The 25233-nt window shown below is 39.7% G+C and overlaps 1 protein-coding gene across 2 annotated transcripts in view; it reads right to left on the bottom strand.

Annotated features, from left to right (window-relative positions):
- The window catches only part of letm1 (leucine zipper-EF-hand containing transmembrane protein 1), a 28818-nt gene extending 5099 nt beyond the window's left edge, over positions 1 to 23719 (bottom strand). For both annotated transcript variants that reach the window (XM_008303385.1, XM_008303386.1), the window contains exons 1-12: positions 23432 to 23719; positions 14628 to 14685; positions 12581 to 13076; positions 7320 to 7463; positions 6995 to 7132; positions 6150 to 6353; positions 5890 to 6009; positions 5099 to 5230; positions 4838 to 4996; positions 4305 to 4424; positions 2581 to 2715; positions 1699 to 1892 (exon numbers count right to left, since the gene is read on the bottom strand). In XM_008303385.1, coding sequence (XP_008301607.1) covers positions 1699 to 1892; positions 2581 to 2715; positions 4305 to 4424; positions 4838 to 4996; positions 5099 to 5230; positions 5890 to 6009; positions 6150 to 6353; positions 6995 to 7132; positions 7320 to 7463; positions 12581 to 13076; positions 14628 to 14685; positions 23432 to 23510 — 1979 coding nt within the window. In that variant the 5' untranslated portion in view covers positions 23511 to 23719. The remainder of the gene's footprint in view (positions 1 to 1698; positions 1893 to 2580; positions 2716 to 4304; positions 4425 to 4837; positions 4997 to 5098; positions 5231 to 5889; positions 6010 to 6149; positions 6354 to 6994; positions 7133 to 7319; positions 7464 to 12580; positions 13077 to 14627; positions 14686 to 23431) is intronic.
- Between the last annotated feature and the right edge of the window lie 1514 nt (positions 23720 to 25233).

Raw genomic sequence — 25233 nt, 5'->3', positions numbered from 1 at the left:
ACTTCTGTGATTTCTGGAAGCACGCTGTGTCGTTTTAGCTCTATGTGAGGTTTCTGGATTAATGTTAACGATACAGAAGTGTTACTGGATCTGACCAAGTAAGACCGCTGTTGTCTTTAAATGTAAAGTTACCAAATTTAGACATGAAGCCGAAATGTTTAGTCGCTGTCAGAATAAAGAAAAGGAGTGCATGTCTGAAAGGGGCTTAATAAAAATCAACGATCGGTAACCACGAGAGATATTAGCCATAAACGGGAGGATCTTTAACTACTGAGAGCACTAAAAGCAGTTTGATTAAAGACATCCTAAGATTCCTCACCAGGAAAAACTTGGAGTTTACGTATAAACTATCTATATTTTCCTAACAAGAGATTTTGTGATTTTTTTTTCTCTCTCCATCAAAAAGTTGCCTTTCAAAAGCTTCACGACCTTCGCAAACACAAACACTAAAGCTTGTGAAATGGTGCAAAGCCACGAGAAGTTCTCAAAGGAATAGTTCAACACTGAGGAAATTGATTATTTGCTTTCTTTCTGAGAGAATTTTAGGCAGAATTTTAAACCTTGCACAGAGCCAGTCTAGCTGTTTTCTCCCTGCTTCCAGTTTTTTATGCTAAGCTAGGCTAATCCTGTCCTGCGTCCAGCTCACACACACACACACACACACACACACACACACACAAAACTCCTCAGAAAGAAAGCAAATAAACACATTTCCCAAATCTTGAACTTTTCCTCTGAAGAGTAAAACCATCATGAAACCTAAAACACCTAAAATCAGAAATATAAAATGTTGAAAGTAATTTAGTATCTTAGCATTAACGAGCTAGCGCGGGTCAGGTGTGTTTTATCAGCCTCACTCTCTTATTTAGCATGTCGTTGGGGTATTTCTAAAATGTGTGCAATTAACCCTCTGAACCCAAGGCACGTTATCTGTTTTTAAAAATTGCCCAAATTACACAATTTATCAAATTGTATTTGTCAGATTTTCAACTGATTTTCCGACAGTCTTTGAACTACTCATCTGTAGGAAAAATTAACCAACTCTAAACTCCAAAATCCAAGATAACTTTATTTTACAAAAAAAAAAAAAATGCCAAAAATAAACTGCTTGATTTAACCAGATTCTGCAAAAAAGAAAAAATTCTGCGCACCTCGACGCAATCGTGACACCATTGGTGACTCAGCTGCAACCAACGGTCACGTGACAAAAATTCTGGATATTTTTGGCTAAATTGCAGGCCGTGTTTACACAGAGCAGATTGAAAACAAGTATGAAAACAAATGTCTATGGTCGTATGTGGAGTCACCTTTTTTTTTCCAATAATGGTAACACCTGTGGGTAAAAATGTTCTACATGTTGGTTTCAGGTTTTTCACAATTTTTGCAAAATAAATAATCAAAGAAATTCAACTTTTGTGCTCTCACTACTCCCACCCATGTTGTTGTGTTTCCATAAAGCTACAGGACTTTAAATTGCAGAAAAATTTAGTTAAAAAGCAAAAAAAAAACACCCAGAAACTGCTTTGGGGGTTCAGAGGGTTAAATAAATCTATTCTAACTAAAGTTTGCTCTACAGCAGCTGCTAGCAGACGAACTAAACTGCTTTTTGTAGACTAATTTTCACTAGTAGGAGGAATGAAGCTCTTCTATGCTGCTGTCCTGACAGACTACGCTGCGGTGAAGTCGCTCAGCTCTTACCCAACGGGCGGCGTGGCTCCACTTTCCACCTGTCCATCCAAGATGACCTTGTCCTTCTCCAGCTCCAGGATGATCTTGTCGATGCGACCGATCATCCGGTTCACCCTCTTGGTAAGGCGCTGGCTGGCCTTGGACTCCTCCAGGGCCTTCTCCTGGCCCGTCTTAGAAAGCTCCTTCTTGATCTCTTCAAGATCCTGGAAAACAAAGACAGACACACGGATCAGCCACAGCGAAAAAATGCACTTTTACTCATGCAGAGTGTTTCCTGAAATTTTAATATTTGCACGTGGTTTCATCAGTTTTGCTTCTTTGCACTGAATGAATAATTTCGTTGTACCTTTTGTATAATGACATCAAAGATTCTGATTCTGAATTAGGTATTTTTTCATTAAATGGACAAAAATTCCAAGAAAATGCACAGATTTGTGTCTTGGCTTTACTGGATCGATCATGCTTAACCCCTAAAAAGCCCATTCTGAGGCAAGAAAAACCCTGAATAACTCAGATCGGCATTTTTGCAAAGTCAAAGCTTCAAAATGCACACATTACACTGATTAGGTTCAGATATTGGTTGCAAAATTACTCAAAAATGTGCAGTTTGCGGTTGAATTACTCATGCATGATGACATTTTTGTTTATCAAATGGTCAAAACAAAAAGAAAATACAACACAGCTTTATTTCCTTATTGGACAATAATGTTTAACCCCCTAAAGGCCCATTCTGAGCCAAAAAAAAAACCCAAATAAGCAAAATCTGCCTTGATGCACAAGCAAAGTTTGAAAATGCACACATTCATTTCAGATTTTGAGGCTAAATTACATTTTTTTTTAAATCCTCAGATTTGAGTACATATAAAGCTTGAATTTCTCAAAGTGAAGCACCTCGTTGTATTCCTGCACGTCGTCCTTCAGCTCCTCCAGCTCCTCCTTCTCCAAAGTCAACAGCTTCTTCTGTTCCTTCAGCTTCGTACAGGCGTCGCTCAGCAGGTCGATCTCCTCTTTGGTGATCTCCTCACCCTGGAATGTAAAGGCAGAATCCAGAAATATATCCTCTACTTGGTGGCAAGCATTCTTCACAGTATTTTAAGTCACATTTTAGCTGTTTAAGGTCATGTCTCCCTGCAAAATGCATATATATACCTCTATACAATCCAGTTATTACAACCACCACATGTGCATTTAATATAAACCCACATAAGGACCCAACCCAAAGACACAACACTGGTAAAAGAGGGAGGATTGAGAGGACAGTGGGATTCTCCCCATAACCCAACAACACATGACAACATGATGGGAAAATAAAAACTCTGTGGAGCTGCAAAGGTGGTTAGTTAGGGAAGGAAACATTACGCTGCCTGCAGGATCCACAAGGGAAAGAGGGAAAAGTCCATGTAGACGTGGGATAAACAGAATTTGCAAGTCATATTTAGCATTTCTTTATTGAAATCAGAAAGTGGGATTTTGTCTAAAAAAGTGAGGAAATGCTGGAAAATATTGACGATAGATTTAAAATTTCCTTTCATTTGGTGTAAATAGTCAAAAACAAAGAGAATATAATTTGATTTCAGGCTTTATAATCTGTCTTTGCTGTTATTCACTTTGCCGATTGTGAGCTTTTTGTGTTAACTTTATTTTCTTCAGCTGTCACTTCCAAATGTGCATTTGTTTTTTCATGCTAGATTTGCACGTGGAGGTTACTTCCTTCGATTCTGATTATGTTTCTCACTCTTGAAATGTTTTAAAATGAAATGCCAGCATTACATGCAAGTTCTGTTTAACCCACGTCCGGGTCTGCTCGCAGGAACACCGGGTTCTAGGCGTGCAGGGATAAACTGGTGTGAAATCGGGGGGATCGTGTGGAAGAAGGCTTGAATCAACCTAACCTGGTAGCGCAGAAATCTCTGCCACTGTTCAAACTGTGCGGTGCAGAACGAAAAGGCGGCAACAAGTGAGTGACAACAACAGAGCATCGAGTATTAATGCTGTTTGCTGGTGGAGAAAGTTAGAAAAATGACCTGCAAAGTGAAAAGTTAGCGACAAAACTGGTCCCGATAAATAAAATGTTGTCAGTACAAATGTGTAAGACTGAATTTAAACATCAAAATGAGAAAAATCTATAAAATTAATAGCATATTGCATGAAATTTGGTATATAAACAATATAAAACATTACATATCTTTGCCACTAAAGGTCTCAAGGGCCGAGTTTGTTGTTTAAAACATAAGCTGCGTTCAAATACCTATACTATCATACTATATAGTGTGCCAGAAAATACTTAGTATGTTCAAATAAACAGTATTTCAAATGTAGTATACCAAAAACACCAGGATGTTCTACTACATTATGTCATTTATGTTGCAATGCAAACAGATAACGGCTCATTTTGCATCACAGACGAGGACAATGAAAGCTTAAGGTGCGATAATACAATGACGTAGTAATGAGACAACATGTACTTTGTGTAGCAGCTGCAGTATGAGCTTAATGTAAAAATATAAAGTATGAGATTTGAACCATTTTTTTAAAAACGTGACCAGAAACAATCCACTTTCATGTTTTAAATTGCGGCTAACTGTCGTGTAAAATCCGGTGTTCGCCGCCGTTACCTTGATCCCCTCGATGACGGGCGCCGCGTCGATCAGAGTCTCCGAATGAGCCGCCGCGTCGGCTTTGGACATCGCCGGCTCGGCCTTCACCCTCACAGCCTCCAGCTCCAGCTCGCCCTCCTGCAGAGGACAGCGACAACTGATCAGCCACGATTCAAACATTATAGCAGCCAGTAAGAGGACTATGTGGTGGGATTCTGACATTAAGCAAATGACAAAACTGGGAAATATGATGTTTAAATCAGACTTATCCACATATAAATGATAAAACTAGTTTGCTACCTCGCCTGCAATTCTAACTAATTCACTAACATTACTTTGCGCTACTTATTTATATTTTTTATATTTCTGTAAATATCTGTCCACAAAACCTATTTATATTGTCAAATTCTGTACATACCACTTTGTGTACATGCTACGGTTTGTGTCAAACTTAAACTTAGCGAACAAAAGTCAGTTTTCAAAGACACCTCCTGGTCCTCTTTTGGCAGTAGTCTCATTAAATTTGGTTCTAAACACTAAAAAATCTTTACCCTGGCAGCTTTCTCTACAGCGTCGGCCAACCTCTCCAGCTCCCGATCCTTGTTGTCCTGGCGTATGGCCGCTTCCTCCTGCAGCGTCGTCTCCAGTTTGGTCTTGTTGTCCACTTTGGAGAGCTCCATCTCCGACATCATCAACTGGGCTTCTTTGGTCTGGAGAGGAGAGAGAGAAAAAGCAAGCAGTCAGCCATCCCAGCGAAACCCGAGTAAACCCGAAGCTGCTCTCTTCGTTCTGCCCCCGTCTCGTGATCGTACCATGACTTCGGGAAGCGTCTGCAGTGTTGTTTTCAGCTGGTCGGCGGGAGACAGGGTGTCGGGGAGGTACATGGCTCGAGACAGGAGAAGCAGAGAGGTGGGGATCTGCTGGTTCAGGTGCAGCTCCAACCACTGCAAGAGTCAAACATAACAAAAGAAACGCACGATTTAACAGATGCAACATCAAGTATCCTTCATAAAATAACTGTCGGATTCAAGTAGTGACAGTAGTTACTGAATTTTTGTCAAGTGACTGTTGGTCTTAGCTGAGTCACTTAGAGCTTTGCGGTTGCATCAAGGAGCAGAGAATTTTTTGTTTTCACAGGATCTGGTGCAAATGGTTTATTTTTGTGGATTTTTTTAATTTTTAAATGAGACTCGTAGAATATATTGTGTCAAAATATTAGAATTTTAAGCTTAGATTAGTTCAAGGATGTTTGGAAAGTTAGAAATCAGACAATTCTTTCTGTTTTTTGCAGTTTCCGACTCTGATAAATGCTGTAAAATTATAAACAAACCAGTCGGCGTGTTTCAGGGGGAAATATTTTAAAAATACATTTCAGATTTCAACCCCGTATTGCTGTTCTTCAGCGTAAATTCAAGTTTTGCTTCTTTACAAATAAAACCATAATCAGCAAGAAAAGTCTGAAAGAAAAAAAAAACTGAGAGGAAATATTAAAAATTATTAAAAAGTCTATTAAACATGTGTGAATCAAAAAGTAGAGGATGAACAGGAGAATTTCAGGCATTGAAACTGAGATAATCAGCTGCACATCTTTTGTCATCGTTACCTGGACGAGCTGCTCTCTCAGCCTGTCCTCCGTGACTCCCAGAGATCTCATCCCTCTGACGCGACACGCCGCCTGAACTTCATTCACGTTCAGGCTCTCCACTCCCTCCTCCGCTATCAGCTGCACAAACAGAGCACAGAGGTCACGCAGAGCTCCTCATCGTCACCTAAATTCTATTTTCATTGAGGCCAAACAGGTAAAATGGTTATAGAGACAGGAAAATTACAAGTTTTGTTAAGCTTGACGTGAGTTATTCGTACCTTGTCGTCAGCACGTATGGCCCTCAGCTTCATGATGAGCTGGAAGCGGAGGAAGTTGTTGGTGCCGATGGACTGGAGCTCCAGCAGGCGGCAGAGCGCCACCAGCTGAGGTCGGGTCAGGTTGTCCAGAGTGAGCTCGTCCTCGAACAGCTTGGAGAACTTGATGATCTGCTCGTTGCTGGGACGCTCCCCAGAGTCCCGGATCTAAAGCAACGTAGAAGTTATTATTATTAGAATTATTTCTTAAAAACAATCTGATCTATATCAACCCTCAGAACTCAAAGCAGCTTCTTTTTTTGCTCCTGTCATGCTTTTTCTTACGAGACAAAGTGATTTTCATACTTGATCGCTTCAAAGACAGTTGGAAAATGAAAGATTTGACTGTTCTTTTCAGTTTTACAGTTTTAAGTTTGGATAAATGGTGTAAATTTGTTGTTTTTTGGGTATTTTTTAAAAAGAATAACTTGTCTTTCAAACCCACTTGCAAGTTTGGGTTTCAAACCAAATGAAAAAAAAAATTCAGATTTACATACATTTTAGACAGCATTCCATTGATTTGCCCTTCATCGCTACTTTTCTGTGTGAATTAAAGCTTTGGAATAACATGTGTCTTTACAAATGAATACATATTTAGCAAGAAGACTGAGTGAGAAAAAAATGCCGAAAAAAAAAACACTTCATTTGCATATCATGGTTTCAAAAAAGCCTTAAAAAAAAACTTAAGGGACTGTAGATACATCAATCCAGACACACAGACCTTTTCCTATTTTCACCACCAGAGAGCAACACTGAGCCTGTTTTCCTTCATTTCATGCTGATTGCTGCCCATTGACACCAACACCAACCTTTTGGAAGAAGGTGGAAAACTCCTCGGTCACGTTTCCTTGTGCGACTTTGTTCCTCAGCGCGATCTCCTCGATGGTGTCCTGCAAGAACTTGGCCATCTCCAGTTTGACCCTCAGCTCCTTTTTCAACCTCTCCTCCTAACAAAACACAAACAGAATTCAGTGTGGCACGCAAAGCGGCTCTTTGTTTTTTTAAATAAAAGTGCTAAATGACATTTTGTGGAGTCTTCCGTCTTCCAATCTAGTGGATACATTTTAAATTGCATCCACAAAATTAGATAAACTGATTGTCTAAATTGATTTCACAAGGCTTCAGTCCGATTACCTTCTTTGACTGTGTCTCGAAGGTGGACGGCAGCATGTTGGGGAAGAGCTTCAGAGCTACAGGAAGCAGGAACTCCATGAAGGGAACGATGATGAAGACGAGGAAGGGAAGAAGTCTGAAGACGTCCGCACACGTTCTGAGAAACTGGGGGAGAATATTGCACTAGGTTAAATTCTGCAGAGGAATATGTGCACTTGACTCACTTCTGTTTGGATTTTAAAGAGTAAAAATTGGCTTTTAATATCATCTATCACTGCAGCCAGCACATTTAGCAGGTTGTAGTTCGTGCAAACCTCCAGCAGAGAGCAGCAGCGAGGGGGACTATAGGAAAAGGCCACCACCAATACTGAAAATGTTTACCCCTTCTTCCTTTGTCTCTTGGTACAATCGCCCCGCTCAGTGGCTCTAATAAGAGTTCCAGCAGTCAGCACTTTCCACCCGGTGCCCATACATCCCCGGAGCTAATTCATTGGCACATTATCTGCGGACCAAAGTGAACATTCTGCCTCACAAGGCTCAAAAACTGTGATCCAACAGGAAGCACATTTGTTCAGCTCGGACCTGAACAATCCTCGGAGCACAGAAGCGCCGGGCCAGCGCTGGTCATTGTACAGCTGTCCGACTGTGGCTTTTTGACCGTCCGGAGGGGGAACACAATCCCAACCGGGAGCAGCTCAGAAGGGGAGAAGGCCAAAAACACGAGTCCTTCTTTCTCCAGCCGTCCCACCTGCATGTCAGCGGGCCAGTAGGGTGAAGGATTTAGGCCGGACGCAGTGAAAAGGCCTTTGTCCGGCGGCCCATTGACATGTATATCATCTCCCAGAGCTCCACATCAAAAGAGGGGGAGGAGGGGGGGCTGACAGATGTAGAAAGAAGGAGCCTTAAACGGAGGCCTGAGTATTGTAAGTGAATATGAAAGGGGGAGATTAAGAAAGGCAAAGCCAGCGCAGGTTAGATGAATGGGCCGTGGATGGGCTCAGGACATGCACTCCGAGGGAGGCTCGCTGCATTTGAAAAGGTGCAGATGGGGTCACGGTGTGGCTTCGACGGGGGGAAACGTGGTCATCGTCGGCCTGAGCTGCAGTTTAGGGACGTAGAGCATGGTGTATGTCAGTATGTGTACTGCAGGGCTCTAAAATGATTACGTTATACTGAATTTTAAATATTTTGCACATTTAAAAGCTGAATCTGTGTAATATTAATACTTCTATCAGTATTTCTACTCCTGACAGATTACATGCAACTCCATTAGTGTGTGCAAAGAATCTGAAATATGCATATTTTTGGTTTATTTTGTATTAATGTTTGCACTATATTTCCCCACTGAGGGATTCCTAAAAGCTTATCGTATCTTATCATGTTATCTATCTAGCGGTGCACATAAAAAAAGCTCTCGTTCAACCAAATTCTCATTTTTGGGACAAATCGCTGAAGCTACTTTCATGAGCAGTTTTTGTGCAGCGGGATTTCAGGATTAATATCTAACTTTTGGTGGCAACCTGCCAAAAACACAACATTTTCTCAACTCCGAAAGGAGACAGCTGGGTTTCATTTAGACTATTTAATATTTAATCAGAGTCAAACTGACTGACACAGTTTTTTTTTTTTTAATTTTCATTTTTTACAATTTCAAACTCAACATCTACCTTTTTAGTCAGGCTTTTGATTGATTTGGTCAATTTTAATAATGTATTACTCCTTTAGAAATAATTTGAGTCATTGATTTCTCCATTTATGCACTTATTTGCATATTTTAGCCTGTTAAATGTATCGTTTATTACTTAGTTATTTGATTATGTGCATATGTTTTATTGCATTTTTACTTCTTCATCTGTAAAGCACTGGTGTTACATTTAAATTAGCATGAAAAATGATGTATGAAAAAGTTTTTGGTTTAAACAAATGGATCAAAAGTGGAGTTTAAAGTTTGCAAACAGCAGTTTTAGCACCATAGCTTAACAGCCAACATGTCTGCGTTATATAATAGTTCTTCTGCTATCATCATCAGTTGACAAATTGTCAAAAATCACATGAATTTGTGCAGGTGCTCGCTGGAGTACGCTCTCGTCATTTCAGTATAAAACAACCAGGTTTTAATGATTCAGTATGCTGCAACTTCAAACTTTCTATGTTTAGAACTGAATTAGGCCAGTAAGGCGAGCAGGTAGAGTAGACCTAATGCACCGTGGCCCTTTACGTTCATCTGGAGCTAATGTGTTGATCCTTTTAAACCACGCAACCAATCAATCAGTTGAAGATCCGACTCCAGCCGACGGCTGCAGCTCCAACGCGTGCAGGTAGCAGAGACAGTTCAGCTCGTCGCTTTATTAGTTCTGCAGGACAGGTTGCGCCACCTCTTCGCAAAGTATGAAAGGTCTCATTGTTCTTGTGCGCCGGCATGAATTGTGAAACTTCCGTGTCTGCACTGAGTTGTGCAAGTGTAACTCCTGCACCTTCCTCCACGTTGCTGCAGCGCACCTTTGCATCAAATAATCATTCGAAATTTAGTGTCTCAATCCACGTGAAGTCAAATGCAGTTCGGCAAAAATACCAGGATGTCCTACTAAGTCTGGACGCAGTTTGCAGTATGTAAGTGAGCATGAGAGAACATGAACAGGTGGTTTCAACTGCGACGGATAAATGAGCAAAACGGTAAAAGGCACAATATTATGATGTAGCATTGGGGATCTACCGATATTATTTTTAGTTAATTTTTTTGGACTGATGCCATTTATTGGTCATCAAGAACAGCCGATTAATGCTTTTTTGGAACAATTATACATTAAATTCAATGTTTTAACAGCATGTGATAGCAGAGAACCTGTCATTCATAAGTAGGCTTCCTCATTAATAAGGGTCACTATGACCGAATATGCAAAATGGAAATAGCTGTGATTAAATTAGGATGCTCTCCTCTGTTTACGATTGAGATTCATCAGTTTGTCTTCTGCTGTTCTGCTCTATTTTCCTAATATTTTGCAGCTTTACCACTTTTATTGTCAACTAAGGTCCATATCTTAAAGCTTTATTCATTATTGTTTTCCAGACTCCTAACTTCTAACATAGTAGCTAGCCATTAGCATAGCCGTTAGCCACCATGAGAGTGGCTAATGTCCCGATTTGTGATGTTTCTTGTTCAGTTTTTGCTTGAGAGACATTTGTGAGACCGCAGAGTGACTAAAGACAAACAGAGGAGGCTGCACTTGACTCGTCGATAATCGGAAAATTGCCAATTATTGGCCATGACAGTCAGTCCGACCCTACGTGGCCTGCTCCAAATGTGTGCATGAAACTTTGGGCAGCTATAGCAGAAGGAAAAAGGAATAAGTGTGCAACTTTGAACTCAGAGACAGTTTTGTCAGTATTTGTTGAATTTTTTGGGGCCACTGTGGCGCAATTTAACAAAAACAGATCACTTTACAAAATCACATAAGTGAGTACGGTATGAAAAAACGTACTCCTTATTCTTAAGAATCCTTTTCATCATCTGAGATTAACAAGAAACTCACAACAGATCTTTTTTTAAACCTGACTTTAGCTCGTTAAAAAGCAAAAGCACTCTGTGAATCAACCCCAACGTGGACTGAATATATCGCACCCTTAAGAGGAGCAACTTGCCAATCATGTTATCTAAATCTGTACCGCCCTGTACGACGCAGGGACCGCGGTAAGAGTTGCCGTGACCGGAGCTGACCCGCTCACCTTCCCTGAAATGACACCTGTTTGCAGCACCTTCATCAGATTACAGCAGTGGGCTTCGGTCCAGACAGGCGCTCTGAACGTCAGACGACAAGCTGCCACGAATTCAGGAGTTGCAGAAGAAACACGAGCAAGAGTCCACTTGCATAATCAATCTTTCTTTCTGTTTCCTCGGTAGCTGAGCTAAAATTTCATTAAACTCGCATTAAATCTTCTGTAATGACAATATAAAGTAAAAATAAATTGAGTTAGTGTTTGCCATTTGCCACATCTTATTAGAGCAAGTTAGCAGCTGAAGTAAGTGAATTTGTGCTTTCCTTTTCTTTCTCCAGTCTTTGTTGTGGAGGCCTCAACCACCGGAGAAATTTGCGTAACGGCAAACGAGGTGTCTTCTGATCACAGCTTCGACACACATAAAGCTTCATCCTAAAGAGCTTTAATCGAGCGCCGCAATCCGCCGAGCGTCTGGTGAGCAAAACACTCGGTGTGCAGCCAGTTTCCATAATTGATCCCATTAGGTCCGAGAGGCCGTGGATTAAACATTATAGAACAAGATGTCTGCGACGCGAGACTCGAAACCTCACTCGGTCATCCCCGCTCTCTAAATTCTCTGGCATTATCCGCCGTGTAAACTCTGAGTCACGCTGGAAAAATGGTCTCCTTTCGATGGAAACAGTGGCAGACGCTTAGTCAAACATAAGTTGAGCAAAGATGGGAACAGACTTTTGAAGGGTTTCTGCTGGAAGAGTGCAGATGATTCACAGAGGGACTGAAAATGTACCAGTCAATTACAGAGAGTGTAAAGGAAATTCATAGATTTGTCTCTAAAATAGCCTTCCGAACCCCAAAATCTACTTGTGGGTTTAAAAGCCATGTTATCTTTTTTAAAAATTGCAAAAATTATACCATTTATCAGAGCAAGAAACTGAAAGTGACAGCTCTAAGTGACTGTGAAAACGTAACCATATCAAAGCTTAAAATCGTGATTTTTCATCAAAATCCTTTTATTCTACATGTCTAAAAAATTGCCCAAAATAAACGGCTTGTTCTAACCAGATTCTGTAAATAAGAAAAATTTGACGGCGCTCAGCATAACTGTGAAGCTTTTAGTGACCGTCATGCGACCGAGAGTCACGTGACAAAAATTGAGGAACTTTTTAGGCTGCACTCAGCTGAACGGCAGGCAGCGTTTAAACAGAGCCAGTAGGAGACGTAGAAGTATGGAAGTATGAATATTCTTTCTCGTTCTTTTAGGCTGCTCTGATTCTGGTGTACATTAATGCAATCAGATTTTAATATTCACCCCTTTTTTGTAGCCAAACTCACTTTGACTGAGCACTTTAATTTTCAAAGGTGTCCGACCTCTAATAAAACAATCAAGGACCATTTGCTTTAAATGAGAGGCCAACAGAGATCACAAAGATGTGGTAGATGCATGAGATTGCATTACAAGCAAAGCAATTCCTTGAGTAAAGTGACTAAAAACATGATTTTAACACCATTTAGCCTCCAGAGAAAATGCCTACGCGCTGCGGTATATCAACATCTCCGTCCACGCTCACCTGTCTCCTCTCCCGCCGAGACAGAGCGTTCCCGTTCAGCACCCTCCACAGCATTCGGCCCGCGATGGTGGTGTCGATCCACAGCAGCCTGAAGCCGTGGTAGTAGTGTTTGATCTCGTCCAACACTCGCTGCCGCAGCGTCCTTCTGACGGGTTCGGCGTCCAGCGTCGGGCTGTACACCGGCCCGCCTTCCTCCAGCTTCTTCTTCTTGTCCTTCAGGACACGCAGCGACTTCTCCACCTTCGAGTCGTCCCACCTCCGCCCCGAGGTGTGGATCCACCGGACGCCGGCGATGTCCTGCGGTCGCGCTATCGTCCACGGGGAGCCCGATGTGAACGCAGGGTACGGCGAGGAAGAGGAGGAGGAGGATCCCAAAACGAAAGCGCAGTAGAGCCGCTGAGGGTCCGAGGTCTGAGACACGTGATCATCTGACAGGGGGAGGGAAGGACCGAACGAGGAGACCTGGCACAAGTTGCCGAGTCGGAGACCATCGGGTCTAAGGAGGCAAAAGACAACAAACTTTAGGGAACAATTTTAAAAAAACCACCATTGTCAAATAACGAGCAAATAGTAGGAGCAGCACCTTACTGCACAGCGTCCACTCTGAGGCTAGTTTTTCATGCATATGTTACATTTTTCAGATTTTCCGCCACATTGACGTTCACACTGAATAAATTACATTTAAATATGGATTAAATAGGATTCCCAGACACATAAAACAACAAACGTATTACCTGTGCAAGTGAATTTAGTCCTAAAATGTTCTGCATATTATGTGAAGTCATTCCATCGCAAATCACAACATTTTTGGAATAATTTCTGCTCTATCATCTCTGATTTGTCTGAACTTTTTGTTGCATAAAATATGGATATTTACAAAGATAAATGTTAAATTGTAGCTTGATGTATCAAATACTTTTCAAGATTTTTACTTTATTTTATTTTACTTTCAACAGGTTTTTCTCAACACATTGAAATCTGAAGCTATGTTTGAATATCAATATCTCGGGAACTATTAAATATAAAAACTTGCAAGTTTTATATTAGTGGGACATGCAGCTACATGTAATTCAGAAAATATCTCCTAAATTTTTAAAAATAAAAGCCTCGGATCAGGCTATTCAGCTATATTTTAGTTTCTGTGGTACAATTTGTCATACCTGATTCTTGCAACGCAAATAACTTTCATTTTTATGACCAAGTATTTCCTTTAGAAAGCATTTTACATATTCTGATTTATATCATTGTGACATGCAGCTACATTTAGTTCAGAATAAAACACTAGTTAACTTCTGCATCATCATTTTTTTGGTTAATTTGTGCTCAAAGATGACACTTTTCATGACGGCTTATATTATTTTAATCATAATCAAAGATTATCTGATCTATTTGGTCAATATTACAGATTCTGAATCAATGACAGAATGAGAAATAACAGCTAAAATTTCAGGTTTTTATCTTTAATAGTTTCTGAAATGTTGTTGTTTAAACGGCCCCACATTTCAATGTGTGAAAAAAGGTGCTAAAAGTGGTGGACAGGATTCTTTTTTTATTATTATTATTATTATATCTTGCAAAGTACTTGATTTATGAAGCTGAAATTTCACAAATATCTTTAAAAATATCCATGAAATTTTCACAGTTATTTCTCATCATGTCATTGATTCAGAATCTGCTAAGTCCCATCTTTGAGCTCATATTAACAAAAACTTAATATGCATGTCACAATATTACAAAACGAAACATATAGAGCACTTTTTTAATATGAAATACTTGGTCACAGAAACAAAAAAAAAGGTATTTTTGTTGAACTGACTGAACGACAAGCTGTGCCACAAAAACAAAGAATTTTGCTAGAAAGTCTAATCCAGGGCTTTTATTTTGAAATAGTTCCTGGGATATTATCATTTAAACATAGCATCAGGTTAAAAAAAAAGTGCTGAAAGTGGGTTGGAAATCCAGAAAGAAGGCCTCTGATGACTTAAGGTGGAATAAACCGGAGTTATTTTCTAATATTTTCATGAAACTTCACGTCTTATTATCTTACTTTTGACTGGAGAGTCTGAGGGTTGTGCAGTTGAAACAGGATCCTTCCTTTAGTTTTCCTGTAAGAACAAAACAAAAAAAAAAACACACATGAGCAGCTGTGTTCTGAAAATAAGACATATGATAAGCAGAGCCACAGACACACCCACGCACATATTGTATTCACAGAGTTCATGAACTTCTGCTGACGAACAAATGACAAATCACACATCAGCAGCTTTCTGTCCGATGCACTTTCATCATGTGCTCACACCAGTTCAAGCATGCAGCGCCTGTGACTGGTTATGCAATTACATAACGGCAAGAGAAATCACTCCTGGTGTCTTATGCAATCATCTACAGGAGCCTAACAGACGTCTGTTGATCTTGGGCTGTCCTTTATGTTATATTTTTGGAGGGGGGCTTCGCTCATTCTTGCCTCACAAGATCAGCTGAGCTCAGGAAATGTGCAAAAATACACTTTAAAGACAGATTTTGCAAAAAATATGCTCTCTTGTTTGACATTTGTTGCCAAAACCAGCTTCATAGATGATTTTTACGACTTATTACTTTTTAAAAACCTTATGTTACACATGTTGTCCACAAGGAGCTCTGCTAATGAGTATTATTTCTCCTAATGTGCATAAAAAAACACTTTAAAGACAGATTTTGCAAAACGATATTCTGTCTTGTCAGCCATCTGCTGTCATAACCATGTGCAGAGATGATTTTTTACTACTTATTACTGTTTTAAAACCTTAAATGTTTACCTTTAAAGAAAAATTTTGCAAAAAAAACAGTCTCTCTTGTTTGACATTTGCTGCCAAAACCAGCGTCACAGATGATTTTTTACAACTTATTACTGTTTTAAAACCTTAAATGTTCCACATTCGTCCATAAGTAGCTCTGCTAACCAGCATTACTTCTCCTGATATAAACACTTTAAAGAGAGATTTTGCCAGAAAAAATATATTGTTTGCCATTTGTAGCCAAATCCAGTGTCACAGATGACCTTTTTTTTTTTTACAACTTTTTACTGTTTTAAAACCTTATGTTTGACATTTCGTCTGTAAGGAGATCTGCTGAAGAGTGTTATTTTTTGAGATCTGCAATAAAAACACTTTAAAGACAGATTTTGCCAAAAAATATGCTCTTTTGTTTGAGATTTGTTGCATAAACCAGCATCACAGATGATTTTTACGACTTATTACTTATTTGAAACCTTATATGTTCCACATTTATCTACAAGGAGTTCGGATAACCAGCATTAATTCTCCTAATATGCATAAAAAAAACACTTTAAAGACAGATTTTGCAAGAAGATATTCTCTCTGGTTGCCATCTGTTGCCATAGCCATGTGCAGAGATGATTTTTACGACTTATTTTTGCTTTAAAACCTTGTATGTTCCACATTTTGCTCTGCTGAGGAGTGCTATTCCTCTGCTAATATCTTCACAGTGATCTCCGTTGGTGGTCAGGATATTCACACCCACTCTGAGGCCCACAGTGGGGCTCCCACACTCACATGCCTCAAGAAGGTGGAGTGGGGAGACACTTCTAACCAATCAGATCGGGGCGGACGGCTGAGGCCCCGCCCCCCCCCTCTGTGGCACTCACATGGCCGGCTGGAGAGAATCCAGCAAGGCCCGGCTGAACACGACAAACTGTGGCTGGAGGCCAGGAGGACACAGAGTTTACTGGAACAGGATCACCTCTGTGGCCGGCGCACAAAGAAAACCCTGGAAATACAGTAGATCACCGCACTGGGCTGAAAATACAGTCGGCCTCAGTGTTTCCTCTGTGTTTCAGCTTCACATTCGTCCCTCTGTCAGTCACATTACATTTATAATCTTCAAATTCTGGCTGTATCATGTATTGATACGCTAGCGATGGTGTGTTTAGTGCATTTTTTGTCCACTTTTATGATGAATTACAACAGAAATACACTGTAAATACATCCATAAACGGTGAGAAAATAAACTTTTCTGACTAAACATGAGTTTCCTGAAGACAAAATCCACTCCACAGCCACATTACTAACATCCCAGGGCAGGTATTTCAGGTTGACAACACCAAGTCTCTAAATGAAAGGACAGACAGAGCTGATATTTCTAAGGTTTTATAGTTTCTGTTTCACATTCGTGCTTCTTTCAGTTTCAGATATGTCCCATTGTGGGTATACTTTTCTAATTCCAGCTTTCTTGCATCGTTACACTACACAGGGTGTGTTTAGCGCCTTTTTAGGCAACGTTTATGAAAAATTAGAACAGAAATACAGTTTAAATAAACCTAAAGTCGGGCCTCTTCAACACTCGCACAGCTTTCAAATGTGATTATATTCTAATTTTGCGTATTTCAAGCAGTTTACATTACATGCTATGGAAGCATGCACATCCTCAGGCGATTATTTTGCACATTCATGCACACTGGAAGTATCTCTATTACTTAATCCCTTGATTGCTCCTAATTTGTCTTAAAACACCTGACTGGCAACGCTTTGTTTAATCTGTAAAATGCCAAGTTAAATTCCTTCAAGTCTACTTGGCAATAAAACCTTTCCGATTTTGACACAAACAGGCACAAATCGTGAGAAAATGAACTTTCTGAGTTTACTAAGACCTGAGTACAGACCAAATCCACTCTGCAGCCATCTTGGTAACATCTTCTGGCAGTTCTCAAAGATTAATCGCAGCAACTGGACTTGCTTGAGTTCCTTGAAGACGTTCCACCTCTCATCCAAGAGGCTTCATCAGTTCTGACTGACTAGTTGGTTTGAGAGAGGGCTGAAAGAAGCCATCTATGTCAAACTGGAAAGACCATCCATCACCAGAGGTGGAGGTCTGAGGCATCACCTCTCACCTTTTTACAATTCAGTCCTAAGATCTCTCCTCAGGAAGATGAAACCACATCCACACCTAGTGAACCCCATTGTGTCAGGGGGGAGCACTAATGACTCGCATAACGAGGGGGGGGAGCAACAAACCCCCAGTTAAAACCAAAATTCAGTTGTTAATGGCTCCTTAAGGATGAAAGTATCTGGAACTGCCAACTAGTCAGTCAGAGCTGATGAAGCCTCTTGGATGAGAGGTGGAACGTCTCCAGCAACGTCCAGTTTCTACGCTTAAACTGTGAGAATAACCGTGACCTGGATGACTGAGAATCTTCATAGACATCTTCAGGCACTTACTTTGGGCTAACAAGACTGGATACCTGTCTAAATGAACATGAGACAGAACCAAAACTGGAATTTTAATGGATGTTAAGACATAAAATAGAACCAGCAGTTGTTGTTTTGGCGACTTTGCCCCCAAAATAAAGTTTAAAAGTGTTTTATTCCTCTACTTTGCGTGCATTTATAAATAAATCCCAACACTGTGATAGAGTTTCCACTAATCAGTATATAAAAAAACAGAAAAAAGCAGTGGAGCTACAGTGTATGTATGACGTTTCTACAGTTTTCTGTTTAAACACTCAGACACTCCCTAAAGTGACAAAGCGCTTTGTCTTCCACATCGTGTAGTCTTTCATAATGAGGACACTAAATCTTGCAGCCTTTTTATGCTCTTCCTTACGTGTCTTTTCTCAGGTTATACGGCTTTCAGATGCCAAGCCACAGTACGCTAAAGAATCAGTCATGCAAGCAAAAGTGAAATTCAACTTTTGTGATGAAACATGTGGTTAGAGTTTTCTAAACCCTGATTAAAAAATACAAAGTTCAGCCATCTTGGTGACGCTTCTATTGCTGGATTCTTTTGCACGCAGACACTCCCTAAAGTAGTGTAGTATTTCAGAATGGCAATACACTTACAGATCTTTGTTTTATTTCGTTTTTTTATACGACTACTTTCACTGCTGTTTCTGTGCTTACATGGCTGTAGTTCGACAGGCCGCAGCACGCAAAAAAAATCAGTCAATCAACAAAAAGTGAAACTGTTTAATCCTTGAAATGAGTCCAATAAGCCAAAAGCTTAAGTGTGAGATTTAACTTTTTGTGACTAAACATGAATCAGCAGTGTTTCCCAAAACCAGACTAAAAAAGAAGTCCACCCAGCAGCCATCTTGGTGACATCCTCAGGTAGTTATGTCATACTAATAAGACCAGGAATCAATCCAAGTGAGACATGAGACATTAAATAGAATCATAAGTCAGATATGATTAAAAGGTTTGGTGACTTTTCCTCTAAAAATAAGGTTTAAAAGGCGTTTTTTCCCCTGCAGGTTAAACTTCTAATACACATGCATTCATACATGAATTACAACATTTTAGACACTAAAATTAGTTCCCCAAAATCAGCATGGAAATAAAACGTGGCATTCAACCGCTAAGAGAATCTCCCACAGATTTCTATTCAGGATTTAAGCGGTCAGTTTGTCCCTCATAACATCTCCACGAAGAAAAAATGTGTGGCAAAGTTAAGAAATAAACCAAATGGGAGCCAAACAGTCCAGATGAGAAAATCATTTTTAAGTTTCTGTCTGTCTGGAACCCAAGAATACTCAGGTTAATTATTAACAGTGATTTGCTTCTGTCAGTTGAACTCTCTGAACCTGCCTCTGACTTTTGATATAATGAGATAAAGTTCACACTGTTTGTAATTAGGGCTGCAACTTAAGATTTTTTTGATTAATCAATTAAAAAGAAGCATTTATCGTGATATTTAAAGTGCCATACTGGTGCTTTTATACATTTTGCAGCTCATTTTTCCTTCTTTTCATTTCATTTTACCAATCAGAGCCGCAAAAGGTTCATGGATCCATCGAAAACTCTTTTGATATTTGATAAACAAACAATGAAAAGTGGTTCTTCAAGCAAACAGTTGTTAGTTCATGGCCTTACAATACGAGAAAATGCTGCTTTTACTCGTCCTACCTCACATAACTTTGACATTTCCTGACTCTGTGGGAGACATTTCTTCCTTTTTTTTGATCAAATAATTATTACATCCATTGTCAACTAATCTGTTGATCATTTTCTCAATTGATCAATTAGTTCATTCATTCATAAACAAGATAAAGCTGTGTTTTGAACAAGCAGTTAATGGTTCCAGCTTTAAAATGTCAGAAAATACTCACACTACGTTGACATTTTATGACACTACTTCCTTTTTTTTAAACAAATAATGATTTTTTTTAATGTCAACTAATGTGTCGACTACTTGTTTTGTATATTAAACATCAGAAAATGTGAAAAAAGACTGATAAAAGCCCAAGATTACATCTTCAAGTGTCTTGTTTTTGTGCACAACTCGAAAGATATTCAGATTGCTGTCATGGAAGAGGAAAGAAACCAGAAAATAAAAACTGTTGTCTTTCTCTACTTCATTTAATCATTGAAAGCTAGTTGATTAACTATTGCAGCTCCACTTATAATGCAACACTTGTCTGGATCCCTGCTGACTCTTAAAGCACAACTGTTGCACTTGTAAAGCTTCTTTTGACTTTTTCTGCAGCACTGATTTGGCCTCGACCCAAACCGAATTAGATCTTTCCACAGACGGAGGTGAGTGAATCACATCTTGCCCTCCGGGGCAACGCCTGCTTGACTTGTACCTGCAGCCGCGGTGGCCTCGGCCTGCAGCTGTCTGCCTGTAAAGTGCTAAAACTGTGGTGTAATTACAGGACTCGTCCTCGTTCACCGTGTGAGCAGTTTAACGCCAAACAGAGGACTGAGGCCAAATCTTTGAACCGCTCTTTTTGTACTTTCTGTTTTGCACTTTAACAATCCGAACATGAAGCTACTACCTGGATATCTAACAGTATATTTAATATAATTTATCCTATCATAAATGTGAGTTAACAGGGCTGTATTGGTTCATGACAGAAATCTCCTTTTGTTTTAAATCCAAAAAGTTTACATCACTGCATCTACTGCGAATTCTCTTGTTTAGATCCGCGCTGACGACATGTAAACAAAGACAGAGAAGTGACATGAATTCAAAATAACCTTTGTTTACTGGGCAGCGGGATGGTAAACTAAATTCCAGGCTGCAGCTCATCTGGGAATCTTTGGCGCTCTAAGTATGGGGGCTCTTGTTGTCGGGCGTCTCCTTTCACAGGAGTCATAAAATCTGACGTTTCTGGGTCAGTTTCATTCAGTCAACACTCTTGGCTGCACTGAAAACAGGAGCAGAGACAACTGAGACTCACATTTTCAGTTCTGTCAGTGCACCTCTGTAATTTAAACTCAGCAAATTGAGTTTAAATAACAATGATCTTATAAACCACATAAAATGAAAAAAAAATAAATAAAAGCAGCCTAAAATAAATAAACACACCGCTGCATGTAGGTGTAGCAGACCAGTACGCCAAAGCACATGTACCAGCTGAAACTTTCTCCTGTAGTACACCGGAGCCGCATTACATAATGCTCTAATCTTTACCACCGCTGATGACAGTTAGACGTCTACTTTGCAAAGACGACAAACTGGTCAATGTTCAGCTGTCAGAGCAGAACCGAAGCTCAACAAGAAGCCACGATTACTGTGAACTTCAAGCTTCAGTTTCCTGCTTTATCTTCATTTATTCATTCGTTTGTTTATTGATAATCACCCAGAACACTTTCAGGAATATGCAAAGAAGATTTCATTACCGGGAAGCAACTGCGTCTGCCAAACTACAGGAACTCAACTCCAGGAACCAAGCGTGTCCCAGGTGGAGTTATAAAAGGCAGTGACCTTTCCTCATGGAAGCCCTGCAATTTGTCTGATAATCTGGGCCCAAAGCCAACAGCACAGTCTCAGTCCGTCCACTGCAGACAGGCAAATCCCCATTATGACCCTCTCATCTATTTATAAGAGCAGCCTGGATGCATTGAGGAAACACATCAAGCTAACCGCACACATAAAAGGTTTCTCCTGTAGCATAAGCCTCTGATGCTATTCGCCGTCCGCTGTGAGACTCCTATTAATCACGTTTATATCTGCACTGGCTATACAACAGCTATGTTAAAAGGGTTATTAAACACATGCAGTGATATGAAACTACTGAGTGAAGCCACATTCACTTTGACTGAAGTCCGGTTCATGAGAAGTCAGTGGGCAGATAAATGTAAGAATATGATCCATTTAAAAAAAGGTGGACACGTGAATAAAATCGATGATGTCTAGCTGAGTGTTTAGGCAGTGCTATGATGCCTGTTAGTCATGCAAGTGACTGATGCATGAAGCTAAAATATAACTTTACACCGTGATGCTGAGAATTATCTGTTAATCATCGCACAGGATTAAAAAACTGACAGCCACTGATGCAAAAAGCTTATAAAAGAGCAATGTTGCGTAATTCTTAGAAGCATTCGCTACAAGGATTTTACACATCAAAAAATATTAACAAGGTATAAACAGTAAGGCAAAATATCCCATAATGAACATGTATATGCCACAGCAGGCTGCAACTAATGTTTATTTTCACTAGAGATTATTAAGCATGTATTAAGCGTCAGATAAGGCTGGAAAACGTTGATGAGTGTTTCCCAAAGCAGTAAATTACAACCTCCCATGTCTTGTTTTGTCCACAAACACAAATATATTCAGTTTACTGTCAGTGAAGAGTAAATAAATAGAATATATTACAATTACAGAAGCTGGAATCAGAGGATTTGGGCTTTCTTTTTCTTAAAATATTACTCAAAACGGTTAATTTATGATAAAAAGGGTTGACAATTAGTTTAATAGTTAATCTAATGCTCATTTTGATAATAATAAATTAAAATGACACCAAACATTTTCTGCTTTAACAACAGAAAAAGTTGGTTATTTTCTATGTCATATTATGAGTTAAGTAATTACTTGGGTGCATGAAGTTACCTTTTCAAATGTTTTCATCCCTGCTCATGAGAGAAAAGGTAATAAATCTGGTATTTTTGACTCACTTTACGTGAGAGTAAAGCTTTTGTTCATGCTCCAAGACCAAAAAAATGTGATAAAACTTGTGGGAAAAAAGTAGAATTAGACATGTTATTGATCTGTTGGTTGATCATTTAAAAAGGTGTGCAGAACAATTACAAGGCCTGAAGGATTTGTTATTTTAAAGTTCTGCTTCGGCTCACTATTCACTGTGTAATAGATGTAAAAGGTGGTGGAGCTTTTCCCCAAAAGACACCATTAACACTGTGACATAACAACAATGTTATGTGCTGCAGAACAAATAACCTAAATTGCAACCTTCGTTGTTTGCAAATTGCATTGTTTTCCAGCATTAATATCGACCCAAAATGCAAATCAAACGCTGTGGGCCGGCTTCCTGCAGTGTTTTACATTTACAACAATGCTACAATGTTATGACACAGTATTTGATGTGAAACAGCACAAAGATAAACTGTGCTATACTGTGACATTTGAATAAATTAACTAAAATCTGCATACCATAGAGGCAAAACACAGCTTTGTTCATGACTCGGTGCCTTCTATCTTGCTGTGTGAGGATATCTGGTGGATGCTGAATAATCAGGAGGGAGGCTGTGTGCCATAGCAACCAGCATCCTCTCAGACTGCAGCGAGGGGAGGGGGCGCTCTGCTCAGGTTGTCCTCAGATAACCTGAATCCTGTATTATGTTGCCCCACTCCATAATTCAATTCAGACAGTGGTGACAGCCTTTATTAGCCAACACAGCTTCAATACGGAGCAGTAGCTGGGAATTATCGGTAGTGTTTTCGAAATGTGATGCCCAGTTATCTGCTGTCACCTTGAGTCTTCCTGAAAACCGAAACAGACCTGCCTGTAAACACTCTTTACATGGATGCTAACATGCTAGCTGTTAGCCTCTGTTACTTCGCCATCGTAAACAGCGCGTTAAAGCAAGAAATAAGGCCAAATCACAGGTAACTTACCTTTGCGGAATTCGTTCTTTAGCGACCTAGAGGTTTTCATTAAAGGTGCCCTGGACCTCGTTAACAGGATTAACGCCATGCTTCGCCGAGTCAAGTCGCTCCCTTTTCTGACAGTTACAGTAAAAGTTACAGGGCTAGCTAAAGCGACTAAGCTAGCAGCTGTCTGGGTTTTCAAGAAGTGAGAACGAAAGCACCGCTAACTTGGTTCATAGAGGGCCAAACCGAAACCTTCCGACGCTTTAACGAGCTCAGACTGAAGTGCACGTCGGAAAATGTGGCTCCATGTTCTGCCCTTCCCCGTGACGCGCGGACGGACGGACAGCCCGGGAATGACGTCAAAACTGTTTGTGAGGGAATGTGCGGTCTGCGCATGTCAGGAAACAGGAACCGCCGGCGCGTTTATCAAATAAAAGCATCAAGAATAGAATCCGTTTGTTGGAAATGAAGATGAAGCAGCAGTCCTGTCGGTGCGCTCACACGGATCAGACATTTTTAAAAGTACAACAAGAAATGTGCAAATAAAAAACCTGGTACTACTTTGCAATGACTCAGTTTAACCAATTATTCTTGGCGTAATACAGCACCTATATACTCATTATTGTTATTATTTATTTTTTATTTATTTATTTCCCCCAAAAAACGTAAGTTTTTATACCCAAGTTGTAAATACTGCATCACATTTTCTGTATTTATTGTCTATACATACACAGGCTTTTTGTTTTGTGTGTCCTTTTTGCACTGTTACCCTGTTTTGTGTGTACAAGCCGGTACACAAAACATTTTGCTATTCACTGTGCCATGTACAACTGTGTAACGAATAAAGTTGATTCAATTTGATTTCTTCATTGTGAATATCACCAATTTGCACCTTATTGTAAATACTAATGATTTATATAAAGCACCCTATCTATCTACGAAAACAGTGGGAATGCTTATTTGATACATTAGGAATCATAAAAACAGTGATGTAACTGATGTTGCACTTGTAGTATAGAGGCTATTTGAAAACATCAATATGAGAGTTAAGAAATCACATAACCATATACCTTGGTTTCTTTCTGTTCTCATATATAATAAACTTTAATGAGCCCTATCTGTGGAAATTTACATATTATAGCAGCTAGATAAAGATGAGGTGTGGAGGAAGCAATTACAAAAGAACAACAAGATATGACCAGAGGTAGAGAACTGTGAATCGCTCCAGGAGAGATGTATTCAGAAATGCATACGGGTGTGTTTATGCACGTGCTTGAGTAAGCACACAGTGTATGCGTGCACACCTCTCGGACTATGACCTAGTGTGGTGCAGGCCTGTAAACGCGTTTGCTGATTGTGTTTGTTGAAGACATGTAACTCTTTACATATCTGTTTCATGAGACAGGTATGTAGCAGAGGTATGTGCATTTGCAAAACTTTCAAAAAGACTCCCGCACATGCAAAGTGTCTCACTTGAAAAAAATTTTTGCCAGGCCTTAATCTGGTTTTGTACATCGCAAAGCCATTTTAAGCAGGGAGTGGTTGCAACCAATCAACATACACCACATACAATAGGAAGGCCTGATGACAACTGTCAATAAAATACAGAATGCAAGAATCATAGACGTACTGTTTAATAGAGTGAGTAAAATCCAAGGCCAGAACCACATTCTTAAAAAAGCTGCACTTAGAGGCCACATATGTGGATGAACCTGCAGTTGCAATGAAAAAAATACACACAATACACACATTTAGCAAATAACTGTATTAATGAGAATAATAAATTCTCAGTATATATACAATATATAAATACAGTCAGCAATAGT

This window comes from Stegastes partitus, unplaced genomic scaffold, assembly GCF_000690725.1.
Source record: "Stegastes partitus isolate 25-593 unplaced genomic scaffold, Stegastes_partitus-1.0.2 Scaffold1995, whole genome shotgun sequence".
NCBI lineage: Eukaryota > Metazoa > Chordata > Actinopteri > Pomacentridae > Stegastes > Stegastes partitus.
Note: the sequence above shows the minus strand (reverse complement) of the source record. Positions and strands in the feature narration are given on the sequence as shown.